The 12,495-nt window shown below is 34.4% G+C and overlaps 2 protein-coding genes across 6 annotated transcripts in view; one reads left to right on the top strand and one right to left on the bottom strand.

Moving 5' to 3' along the window:
- TBC1D5 (TBC1 domain family member 5) overlaps nucleotides 1-1,224 on the top strand; it is a 67,772-nt gene extending 66,548 nt beyond the window's left edge. For all 3 annotated transcript variants that reach the window (XM_081749265.1, XM_081749263.1, XM_081749264.1), the window contains one exon: nucleotides 347-1,224. In XM_081749265.1, coding sequence (XP_081605391.1) covers nucleotides 347-616 — 270 coding nt within the window. In that variant the 3' untranslated portion in view covers nucleotides 617-1,224. The remainder of the gene's footprint in view (nucleotides 1-346) is intronic.
- Nucleotides 1,225-6,812: 5,588 nt separating this feature from the next.
- Nucleotides 6,813-12,495, bottom strand: part of drpr (multiple EGF like domains draper) — an 81,587-nt gene continuing 75,904 nt past the window's right edge. For all 3 annotated transcript variants that reach the window (XM_081749260.1, XM_081749261.1, XM_081749262.1), the window contains one exon: nucleotides 6,813-9,622. In XM_081749260.1, coding sequence (XP_081605386.1) covers nucleotides 9,480-9,622 — 143 coding nt within the window. In that variant the 3' untranslated portion in view covers nucleotides 6,813-9,479. The remainder of the gene's footprint in view (nucleotides 9,623-12,495) is intronic.

Raw genomic sequence — 12,495 nt, 5'->3', positions numbered from 1 at the left:
TAGTATTATAAATTTAAATTAAACTATAAATTATAACAATATTTGATTGTTATTGTTACATATTGAAATATATACCACAGTGATTGTAGTACAACCATGATGGTAAAAGCAGTCACTTGGCTTTGAAACATCTGTTAAAATCAGGGATGAAAAAAGAACCGGTTCTGCCCCGCTTTAAGTACCCATTCTAAAGATAGGAACCTGTCCGGAGCGTTTTCACAACAACCGGTTCATTTTCCATCCCTGGTTAAAATAAATAAAACCAAAAGTTTAATTTATTAATTTACAGATGTATCCGTGAAAATTATGTGGAATATGTATTGTAAAAACCTACATTTGATTTTAGGTTTGTCAGTTGTTGACAGCCCGTCAAAATCATTTCGATGTCGAACCAGCATTTGAGGCGGGCGAAGTGAAAACCAGAGCAATCCCACCGAGTAAGTTGTCGTTGTCCTCGGACAGAGAGAAGCGGAACTTCCGAGTGATGGCTCCACCACGCAGTGACGTTGCAATGGAAATTTTTAAAGAAAGTGAGGGTAAAGGTGAAGTGCTCGGGGCTCCTGTGCCAAACCCTCTTATGTTAGATGATTCACCAGGCAGCGCCAATAGTCAGTGATTCGGAAAGAATTTGCTACAAATGAGTAAAAAAAGCTTTGTAATGGTAGTAAGACAGTTCATAATAAAATGTTTTTGATGCCTTTTTTTTTAAGACATACTTTTTGGTGAGTGATATTGTGAAGGTTTGCTAGTCATGATTGTACGAGGTATTTGAGAACGATTCAGTGTTACTCAAGAAAGGAAGGTAAGTGAAATTAATAAATATAAGTCTGTATCTTGTGGTCTGCTATTATTATTATTCATGTTGTTGGTATTTTTATTCTTCAAGGTTTTTGTTGTATTGTTTTTTACCAGTTATGATTTACTTTGATTCCCTGTAAAGTAAAAAGAAAAGAAACAGCTTCATTCCATTTAGTGGATCTCGTCACGTTTTGTAGCATACGTCCAAAGAACATGTTTAAACATGTTGCAGATACGAAAATGGTCTCTTTTGGTTCCTATTGTTCTTGTATTTATAGGAAATACATTTTTTTTTATATACTTACTATTAATTAAAAGAAAATAAATTGTGCACCCATTTGCTGAGAATGAAATCGATGTGTACACATCGACGATTGAATGTTGAAATTGTTTTGCGTTTAAAATAAAATATTTTATTCTATTGTATTCAGTATTTGATTTATTTAGTAGATAGTCTTTGTAAAACCTGTGTGCTTTCGATGATTTATTGGTTTGTGTAAAGCAATGGAAGGAAGCTCATACAGGCTTTCACCGTTCTAGGCACTAATCATCAGCTTGCTTTGTCATGAAAGCTTAGATCATTACTTCACCTTGCCTCAATTCAAGGTATTGCTCAACACAGGTTTGGTTTTATTTGCCTGTTGAACTTTAGCGTCCTTTTTCGGTACCGAGGTTATATAAGACGTAGCGGAATCCGGACCACCGTAGTGCGTTCAAATTTTAACGCTCTCCCACCGGAAATCGAACCGGAGACCACGGCGTGATGTTGCTATCAATCGAACTCGTCCAATATCGACTTTCTTCGATAAATTTCTTATTTACTTTTAGGTATTGCAGAAGGTGGTTTTCACTACATACATTACATACGAAGTACAAAGTAATACGTACGGAATAGTTCTTAAAGTTATCTATAACATAATTTATAATAAACTTTGTTTCAGTAATCATTTTTAATTTGAATTTCTGGAGCCAATAACTAATCTGGCCAGAAATATTGTCACAAAAGTCCAGATGTTACACCACTGTCCATTGTGAGGAGAATGAATGAATATGTTGGTAAAATATGTAATAGCTCATTGTAAGTGTTGCTGTACAAAGGGAAATATGTGACACAGGCAGAAGGGGATAGGGTGATTACAAAAGCCGGGTAGCAGTGATGACCTGCAGATTAGAAAACCTGTGAATGAAATTTTCAACTAGTTTAAAAAGTGAAAAACTGTCTGTCTGTATATTGCACAATCAAGCTATTCTTTGTTACTTGGTCCGTTCAGGAGCATCCGCGAGAAGGCCTTCCACAAAGGGGAAGGACTCCGGACCCTGTTAAAGTAGTGGCGATTCGTGTGAGTAGTAATCCCGCATGGAAACAGACAGTGATGACCCGTGATATGAACATCTCCAAACGAACGATGTCCAGGCTACTCAGGGATGATCCTGATCTTGGAACTTACCGACGGTTAACGGGACTTTCTGACATCGTATGAAAGGGCAAAGGAAGAATAAATGTGAACACCTGCTTCAGCGGTACGCGAACAATGGGCGTAGATATACTTCACCAATGATAAATTGTCCACCATCGAAGAGAATTACAAACGCCAAAATGATAAAGTATATCTCTCATCATCTCTGAGTTTCGAAAATCAAGAAAAGCCATCATGTGCATTAGTCATATTGGTATGAGAAGTGAGCTATGCTGACACCACACATCTTAATTTTTGTGAGAAAGGTGTGAAAAACTATGCACGCATGTACCAAAACACAGAAGCGATAGTAAAGGACTTGACCACCACCCTGTTCAAGACGTCTGCAGAGGACTTTCCAACAAGATTTGCTTTTGTTCAGAAGGTGAAATCAACCTAGAAATGGCTGGAGTACAATGTACACTTATGTCCAAAATCATTGTCGCATGACTATAAATATGTTGTTGTAGGAATATAATTTGATAACGACTTAACCCGATATTTCTGATGATGTTAGTATATGTATAATCGGCAAAGACATGTATGTGGCAAATTTCATGTCAAAAGAGCAGTAAGATACTTTTCTTGTCCATTTAGCAACATTTTGTTTTACTCATTCTAATTTTCGTATGTATAATTCTTTTCCTATGAAATTCACCACAAATACACATTTTCCGATTATACATATAGTATCAGTATTAAAAGTACCCTACAAAATCATTATCAAATTATAATCTTACAAGAAGACAGATATAGATATGCGACAATCATTTTGGACATGAGCGTACCTGACTTCATATACACAAATGACTGACCCTGTAGCTTCCCTGACCTTAATCCCTTGGATTACAAACTGTGGGCAGTTTTTTAATTGGCGACATTTTTTTTTCTGAAGAGTGCGCTGGAGGCACGAAACTCCGAACCTATGTGCGTGTTGAGCGTAAAGTTTTGAAATGTGATTGATGCTAACTGTTGTCGGACCATTTACGCTTCTCATCCTTTATGCACATTACATTACAGTATATACTCGAATCTAAGAAGCACCCCCATTTCTAAACCTCAAAAGTTGTGCCAATTTCTTGTATTCAATTCTAAGACACACCCCTTATTTTATACCTGAAATTTTAGCAAAAAATGAGTCTCTTAGATTCGAGTATATACGGTATCTTTCACCATATCGCTAGTTTTAACCTTTTCCTTTGTAAGAGTATTCATAGCAAGACAAGTTTCACTGTAACAGCGAGCTTTACTTCGAGGCAAAGTCTGATTACTTTTCCATATTAGAAAATGGTAGATGTATCCCATTCCATGAAAGTTGTTGGAGCATTTTTCAAGGTTTGCAATAAATAACATTTACAATTTAAAACAAACTAGAATTACTTGCTTTAGAGCATTCGATTTGATGTAACGCATTTCGTGCGGCACAATTGTGATGAGATGATGACCCGAAAAGGCATGGAAAATTATCAGGCTCTCAGCTGGATTGTTGAAGCATGGTGGTTACGGCATAGTATCGAATCGCAATGCATATAACATCTGCAGCTTTATTTAGTGTCTTGCGTAACATGATTGGAACTTTTCTGCTAATCAGTGTTGAACATTGTAATTTTTATGTATTTTGTCAATTTCCTGGCAATACTTCTCGGCTGTGATAAATTCGCGTTGATTGAAGGAACTGTAGTGGATCACCTCACAGAGGCCATAAACTTCTTTGAATACAACGTCGCGTTAGAAGATTTTTAAAGCGGAAGTGCTACTTAAACATTGCCTGTTGCTGTAAGTTTTTTTTTTTTTTTTTTTTTTTTAAGCATCTAGTTTTTTTATTTTATTTTATTTTATTTTATTTGCGCAAGAGAAATTCAAAATTCCGGTTTCTTTGGTTCGTAGTCAATTTGTCCATCTTTCACTTTACTAGTTCCTTCAAACGCCGTGCGACTTGTCAAATGATCACTATTGAGTTTCTCTGCAACCATTCTCTTACTTTTCACGGGTCTGCTTCGCTGATAATCTTCAGTTCGTTGCCATTAACAGCAAGATGAGTTTATGACCTTAAGTCCCTACAATGCAATTTTCAGAACCAACGTTGTACCGTGGATTCTCTCACACTGTCTTTCACCCCACTTCATATGTAGAGCAGTTAATGCGGCTGTGCGATAGAGTTTAAGTTCGTACATTTAGCGAAAATATTCTTATCGTGCCTTATGCAGAGTCATTTTGACTTAAGATTAGCGTCATACTAAAGGCCTAGCTACTGCAGGAAACATGTTAGTCGAACTCTTTAGTATGGTACTAATCACACGTCAGAACGACTCTGCATAAGGCCCATTAGGTCTAACAGTAGGCGAAAGCGCATAGGTATTTTGTATGGCGTATTAACCAGACAGAAGAGAGAACAAGGCGTACAAACAAGCTTTACGGTCATAGTCATGTTAAAATGAAATTACTCGAAATCCTGATTGAATTTTGCAACCACCCGACTAGCGTTAGAAAATGTCTGTTTATAACTAAACACATGTACGTATATTAAGATACATGAGTACTTTAATTCATTTATTTCTCAACAACTCCTTAATTTCAAATTTCAAGAAATAATACCTCATTTGAGCCCTCTGTTGGCATCCACTATAGGTCATTTAATGTTAAATCTAAACACAAAATATTGAATTACTGTATTAACCTCTAGTAGGAAATACAAAATTAATTGAATCTGCCTCAAGTAAATGTTACATTGAAAGTACGTATTACTCAAAGCAAGATGAAATAATAATTTTAAAAAAAGCAAGCTGTTTCTGATCGACAGATTTTCATTTCAATTTTCTAATGAAATCCAGTCTACATTAGTCTACAAATCATATTTGTAGGACGCAAAAACTAACAAGTGAGTTTAGTTTCGTTTCACAGTTGTGAAACTACGGTAGAGTTTGAAACTACGCGAATCGAACTATCGAAACAGATCTATAACTTCCGGCTGCAATAGAAGGATAGTGAGAGATGAAACTTAAGTGGTAAATATCTCCCACTTTAGATCTTAGAGAGATACAGAAGATGGAACCTTTTCTTAAAACGTTGAATCGATTCTAAAAAGCTGCTTGTCGATAACTTGCTGTTCATAAAGTAACTTCTCGATATCTATCGTTTTTGCTGTGATATCTGTCACCAGACTGACAGACATATCCGTTCTATGACTTCCAACACTTATGCATAACATAGTTTGGAAGTTAATTTTTATGCTGCAGTTATTGCTTGTGCGAATATAAACTTGGTTATGTAGAATCTTCGGAAAATACATAATTTCAAATATATATTATTTTAAATGTTTTACCAACTACCTCGGTTGGAAAAATCCTATTCCGACTGCTTTGGTCGGAATATCCTACCAGAAATACCCGCTCTTGTCAACTGCTTGGGTCAGAGTTAACCCATCCACGAATTTCAAGGAGTGCCTGGATCTGAAGTTCTCCAAAACAAACGCTTTCCATATACTCCTGTCTTGCTGCTCGGGATAGAAAGAAGACCTCTAGAAAGGGACTAAGCTTAGTTTTGTAAAGAACTGTATTACAATGAAGGATCTAAAAAGAAATCCCTACAGAAAGTATTACAGTATGGAGAGATGGCAAATACTGTGGATTTTGGCCATCATCCATGTAGCAGCCATTTGGAATTTGCCACATCGAAAATTATGAGTACTCATGTCTCACGAAGCTTCTTTTATGGTTACTGGATTAATATTTAAATAGTAAAATAATGATTTCTCTGCCTTAATTAAAACTAAAATCTGCCCAAAGCAAGTCACTTTTTAATAAATAAACGCTTTTATTTGTTTAAATATTTATGAAAAGTCAGATTTCAGTTTTAATTAAGGCAAAGGAGTTCCAAAGTTAAAATGAATGGCATTCAAATAATTTCTTGCATTCTTGCTTACCACCGTGAATTTCTTTTGTACTGTAGCGAAGTTACCTATGTCCAAGATTGTTCCCGCCCTTTAATAATAATAATAATAATTGCAGAGGTACTCTTGTGGGCTAAAAAAAAATTAAAATTAAAGGGATACCCTTAGAAGATATATTTAATTGAAGCTTTGACTCTCGAAATCTCAAAAATAAGGTCAAAAGTAAACATATTGCATGAATAATAGGGAAGACATTTTTAAACAAAGAAAAATGAATGTGATATTCGAAAGTTTGCCAGTTCAGCAGAGAAATCAATGCGCATAATGCACATAGCCATGAAAGAGGGCTGTAGAGTAATAAGATCTGGGTTTACTCTTAACGAAAGTAACTATTAGTTCGCTGTTCAGGAACTGCATCGGTGACGTCTCCTTTATGAAAAAGACAATTCGGTTCAGTAACAGGTAACATATCTATTCCTAGAGGAATCTTTCATTTTCCCCCCTTTCCTTCGAGACTTGAATTATCTAAGTATCTCTTAATTTTATGTAAAACAAAATAAAAACTAACAATTCCTTAGCAGCCGTTTTATTTGCCATTTAATTTTTGATAGAAACGATCCTTAAGACTAGAACAGTTCTATTACAATCTCTTTAAACGACTGAGGAAGTAACAGTTACGTATTTTTTTTTATTATATAAATTATGATCAATCATATGAACATAGGTTAAAATCCTTCCGAGTGTTTACAAAAGTAGGTATTGTGGCTATGTTATATTTCAGTAATTACTTTAGGATGACACGGGAAATAAACACAAGAACAGTTAATATATAAAAATAATCAATCGTACATTGACAAGAAAAATTATTAAAATTCATTCATATCTTTTTCATAGAAACTAATCGTTACTGATAAGCAAACTGATTTTTGAAAACTATTAAATGGTAAACAAATTAATTTTTAGGAAACTATTAACCCCTTGCGTTCCAGACATCATTTTCATGTGTGCGTGCTGTAATACCTATTTCATTTACTGTTAAAAGACAGTCCAGACTGTTATATATATGGCATAGTTATTGTGCACACGTGAGGAGAGCATTCACATTAGTGATAAAAATCAATTATTTGCATTGTGGTACACTTGGACTGAAAAAGGAAAATTTTGATGTTCTGGAGGGATTTTATGCTGCTTCAGGTTGGCAACACTGACTGGAAATCAAAGAGAAAGTTTTTTTCTTTTCCGATTTCGAAATAGATCTCGAAGTTACTAATTGTTTATCGTCAAAACAAAACATGAGTGTGTAGTAATTGAATGCTCCCTTCGGCCTGCCATCTACTGAGATACATTTGATTTTGTCTTTTCTGTCAGTAAGGTGCTGTCACCTAAGGGGAAATAGTGGAATTAAGGCTTGCCTTGATTCCACTAACAAATTTCAGCATCTCCAGAATTAATACCACCCTTAATGAAGGATACATTTTCATGACATCCACATGGATGTTACTGGTACGCAAGGGGTTAATCACAAAATTTCAAGAACTATCTGATAGCCAATCGTCTGTAAAACCACATATACAATTTCCTTAACTTTGAAACGTTAGAGCCGACCAGAGTATATAGTTTCCTGTGCTCAGGAGAGCATTATGTTCTCGTTAAGTTCAGAAATATGTACTTAAATTGTCATTTCCAATATAAAGTGATCGACAAAGTAAAATTTTTTAGGTAGTTATCCATTTTAAAAAAACAAAACATTACACAATGTTTACGTAATTATCTAGTTTTCCCATTTTAAAAAGAAAAAAATCATTAATTTATTACGCATTCCAATTGCTAGTAAAAACAGTTTTGGTTTCGCATTATAACTTCCCAAATATTCCTTATTAATTCAGTAAAAAAAATTTTTGAACAACAATGCACATATAGTTCTATAGATAGTGGAATGTTTTTTTTTCTTCTTCTTTTTTTCAAAAAATTAAATTCACATAAACACAATTTAATTTAGTTATATGCATAAATGATTAATATCTAATAAAAATATTTATTTATATAATGAAATACACAAGCAATGGACTAGCTGAGTTATTTTCCGTAAAACAATTGTGTTCACATTGCGAACTTAGGTATCCCATATACAGTCATTCGATACGCCCTTAATGTAACACTCCCTTGAATAAGTTCCAATTTTTTTCTTTCTTTTCAGAAATAACTTAGAAAATGGACATAGAGTACACGAAAAAGTTAATATTCTGAACTTTATTTTGTTAATTCATTTTTATGAAGGTTGAAGAATTTCAAGCCTATCTTGTGAAGGTCTTACATTTACTATTGTTAGAACTAATAAATTGAAAACAGCTGTATAATTATAGCAGTAACCATAGTTTGCCATATCTCTTGCCTCATGTTTCTTAAATTCAAATCATTTGTTAACATTTCTAAATATCTACTTAACATTTCATTTAATTGGATATGAAAATAACAATTTTATACTTTGTTTTGTTTTGAAAATATTTACATAAATATATATTTGTTAAAGTATCAGAAGACAATATTGAAGCATTGCACTTTTTTTTCGAAAAAAAAAACGAAGTATTTATATATATATTTTTTTTTAAAAAAAGATACATTTTATTTAAATTAAATAAAATAGACTAAATATTCAAAATTTTAAAGAACTTATCCTATACTAATTTCTTGTAAAATCCAGTTTCTTTGTAAAATCACCATATATGCGAAAATTTATTGTAGAATAATTAAAAACTTAGCAACATACATAATTATTAAAAATCATTTCATTATCATCATCATCATCATGCCACATATATACACATAAGTTTACTTTGTTTTCAATAAACTCATTCTTTAAAAAAGAAAAATGGAATAAAAACATTCACACAGCCACACAATCGATTATTATTTACACTATTGCTTTCAACATTAGGAATGTTGTCTTCCATGAACTGTTCTGAACACTTGCAACGAAGGGTTAGGTCCGATAAATATATATTCTAATAAACGAAATATATTCGTTTGTGTCCACACACTCCTATGACAGTTTTAAAAAAAATCACAGCTTCATATACAAAATCAAAAGTTCGTTTTGTAATACTCAAGTATTTTCTTTAAAATCCTTTTTTCACACCATTCACTTAAACTATTACGTAAATTAACGTTACTATTCACTATAGCATTATTCATAAAAATATCCTTTAAAAAATTACGAATACTTTTTTCTTGCTAACACATGCACTCATCACATTGGGCTGAACTTTTTTTATACATCTTGAAACGATAAAACACTTGCATTTCCGGTATCTTTATCCATTGAGAATCAATTGAATCTAAACATCTTCATCCTTGGACAGATTGTTCTCCTTTGAGCCCATTTTTCGTGAAAGCGAAGGAAAGCCGTTGGCCATGCATTGGTAGTGTGGTTTCCACGAACTTCCTGGGCGACTGTAATCCAAATGGTCGTATTCCAGATCTATGAAAAAAAGGATAACGGCAAGATGTAAGTACTGCAATACATAAATCTGCAAATATGTGTGTGCTACACTTTTACGTCGGTAGTTACCAATAATGTCACGTGCCATTTTAATAAATAATTACATTTTATCATGTGTTTTCTGCTTTTTAAAAAAAAAAAAAATCTGAAAAATTTAATGATGCGTCTTCAAAGAGAAAAAAATAATTCTTTCTATCTAACAAATGAAACTTACTCAGATTTGAATGAGGGGCCGCGGTGGCTCAGTGGCAGAGCGTTCACCTCTGGTGCTTGGGGTCTCGGGTTCAAACCTTGCTCCCGCCAAGTGAACTTTGTGGTGGACAAACACCGTGTGCGTGGGTTTACTCGGGGTTCTCCCGTTTCCTCCCTTTCTTCATTCCACCATTTCATTCATCTCTCATCATTACCGTCTCCTTTAGCCTAACCGGCATACCCGTGAAACGTACAACTCAAAAATTTCATTTCCTTTTTCATTTTCAGATTTGAATGAAAATCCGATGATCACACAAGTGGCATTATTCACAAGATTAACCCTTTGCGTTCCAGGTGTCATTTTCCTATGTACGTGCTGTAATACCAGTTTCATTTACTGTTAAAAGACGGTCTAGACCGTTATATAGGGCATAGTTATTGTGCACGCGTGAGGAGAGCATTTACATTAGTGACAAAAACAATTATTTGCATTGTGAAACATTTGGACTGAAAAAGGGAAATTCTGATGTTCTGAATGGATTTTATGCTGCTTCAGGTTAGCAACACTGGCCGGAAATCAAAGACAAAGTTTTTTCCCGATCTCGAAGTTGCTAATTGTTTATCGTCAAAACAAAACACTTGTGTTGTAATTGAATTGTCCCTTAACCCTGCCATCTACCGAGACAAAACTTTTTTTTTTTTCGTCTTTTCTTTCAATAAGGTGTTCTCACCCAAGGAGAAATAGTGGAATTAAGGCTTGCCTTGCTTCCACTAACAAATTTCAGCATCTCTCGGATTCATACGCCCCTTAATCAGGGACACATTTTCATGACATCCACATGGATGTTACTGGTACACAAGGGGTTAAGCCTCCCTCACTGGTCTAGTGGTGAGCTCACGTGACTTCGGAGCACGAGGTCTCGGGTTCATTCCCGATGGAAAAGCCTCGAACACATTGCAGTGATTTAGATTTAAGTTTTAAATTTGGATCTGGTCCTATATAGATTCGCTGCTCTAGAACAAATACAAATTAATTACTCTACAAGATGAAACATATGCTTGATGTAATCCCAAGATAACGTATTCTGTTATGAAACCAAGTTTTAATTTAATGCATGTTATACTGAACTTGAACAATACAACTGAAGTTAATCCTTTGCTGCATATATGCCATACAGTATGTCTATTTTTGTAATTATGTGCAACAGTAAAGTCTTATTTCATGAAAATCATATTCCGCAGCTCTTTGGTCAAAACTAATTTTTATGATTAGTTTGAAAGAGATTCAAACATTTCCATATTTCAGAAAACTACATAAAAGACTACGATGTGGCAAATATTAATTTCGTAATATTAATTTTCGCTCGAGTTAGGTCTAATCATATATTTCAAAATTCGCTGTATTTATTTTATTTATTCATGTTGTTGGAAACGATTACTATGGATTAAATCTGTATTCAGAATTGGAAAAGGGGAATTAACTATAGAACAGAACAGTCAACTAGCCATTCCCCCCCCCCCCACACACACACACACACACTTTATATGTAGTACATTTAGTTCATATTTTCCGTAATAAGAAATGAAAGTCTTTAAACTTATTTTCCGAAGTTCCGATAGTGGGCACTAACACGAAATATTACACTATAAACAGCGCCGTAACTTAGATTTCTTATTTCTCCGGGGGCCCCTGGGACAGGGGTGGACAAGCGTTAATATGCGTATTTGGTCCCCCTAGAAAAAGTTATTTTTCTAATTCTTTGGTCCCCTTTTCCTTCTTCCTTCAAGGCGTGTTTATAGGGCGCCCGGAGCCTGTTGGCCCTCGCGCATGGTAAGGTCTGCGGGGCCATTAGTTACACGCCCCTGGGCCCTTTCCTTATATGACTAATTAAGAGAACAATATTGACAAATCTCAAAGCCATACGAATAAATATTATTTCTAGAGCCCCTAATAGAAGACTTTTTTTTTTTTTTTTTTTTTTTTTTTTTTACTGAAATGGGCCTACGACTCATTTTTGTTTTATTTACCTTTTGTGTGCTGTTTTGTTTATGTAATGTAGTGAATCTGATACTTCATTTAAGAATTACACATTCCGTATATGGAGTAAGAAATATCTTAAAATCGGCCCCCCTCGAACGGCGGGAAGCTTCTCTGGGAGGGCAGTTGCCCCTCTCCCTCCCTCCCATAATTTACGGCTCTGACTATAAACATTATGATAAAACAAAATCAATATGCATAAATAACTTGAAGTTTGAACAATAGCAAATACGGAGAAGTATTCTGTATTTTCATTGGAATCACTAAGCCAAAAATAGAATAAAGGAGTACCACTAAATGGTTCATAGAACTGCATTTCATTCAGGAAGTATGTCATAGAACTTACAAGTTGTAAAATATTAACGAAGAACTTCACCACTATTGTAGTAAAATCCCTTTGTAAATCTTAGTGTCGTAGTCTATAATTGAAGCACACCGCCGAACAATCATACATGTTACATCTTGGACTAGTTTGAGTTATCAGTGGAATAATGCTTTACGGAACACAGCCACTCATCAGATCAGATCAGATATTATTCAACCATTCACAATGTGCTTGAATCTAGTTTTATTTATTCCTATTGTACTGCTGACATACAAGTTTTTTTTTTGTTTTTTTTTT

Source organism: Thermobia domestica, chromosome 2 (assembly GCF_964235325.1).
Source record: "Thermobia domestica chromosome 2, izTheDome1.hap1.1, whole genome shotgun sequence".
Lineage (NCBI taxonomy): Eukaryota > Metazoa > Arthropoda > Insecta > Zygentoma > Lepismatidae > Thermobia > Thermobia domestica.
This window is presented reverse-complemented; position numbering and strand designations above follow the sequence as displayed.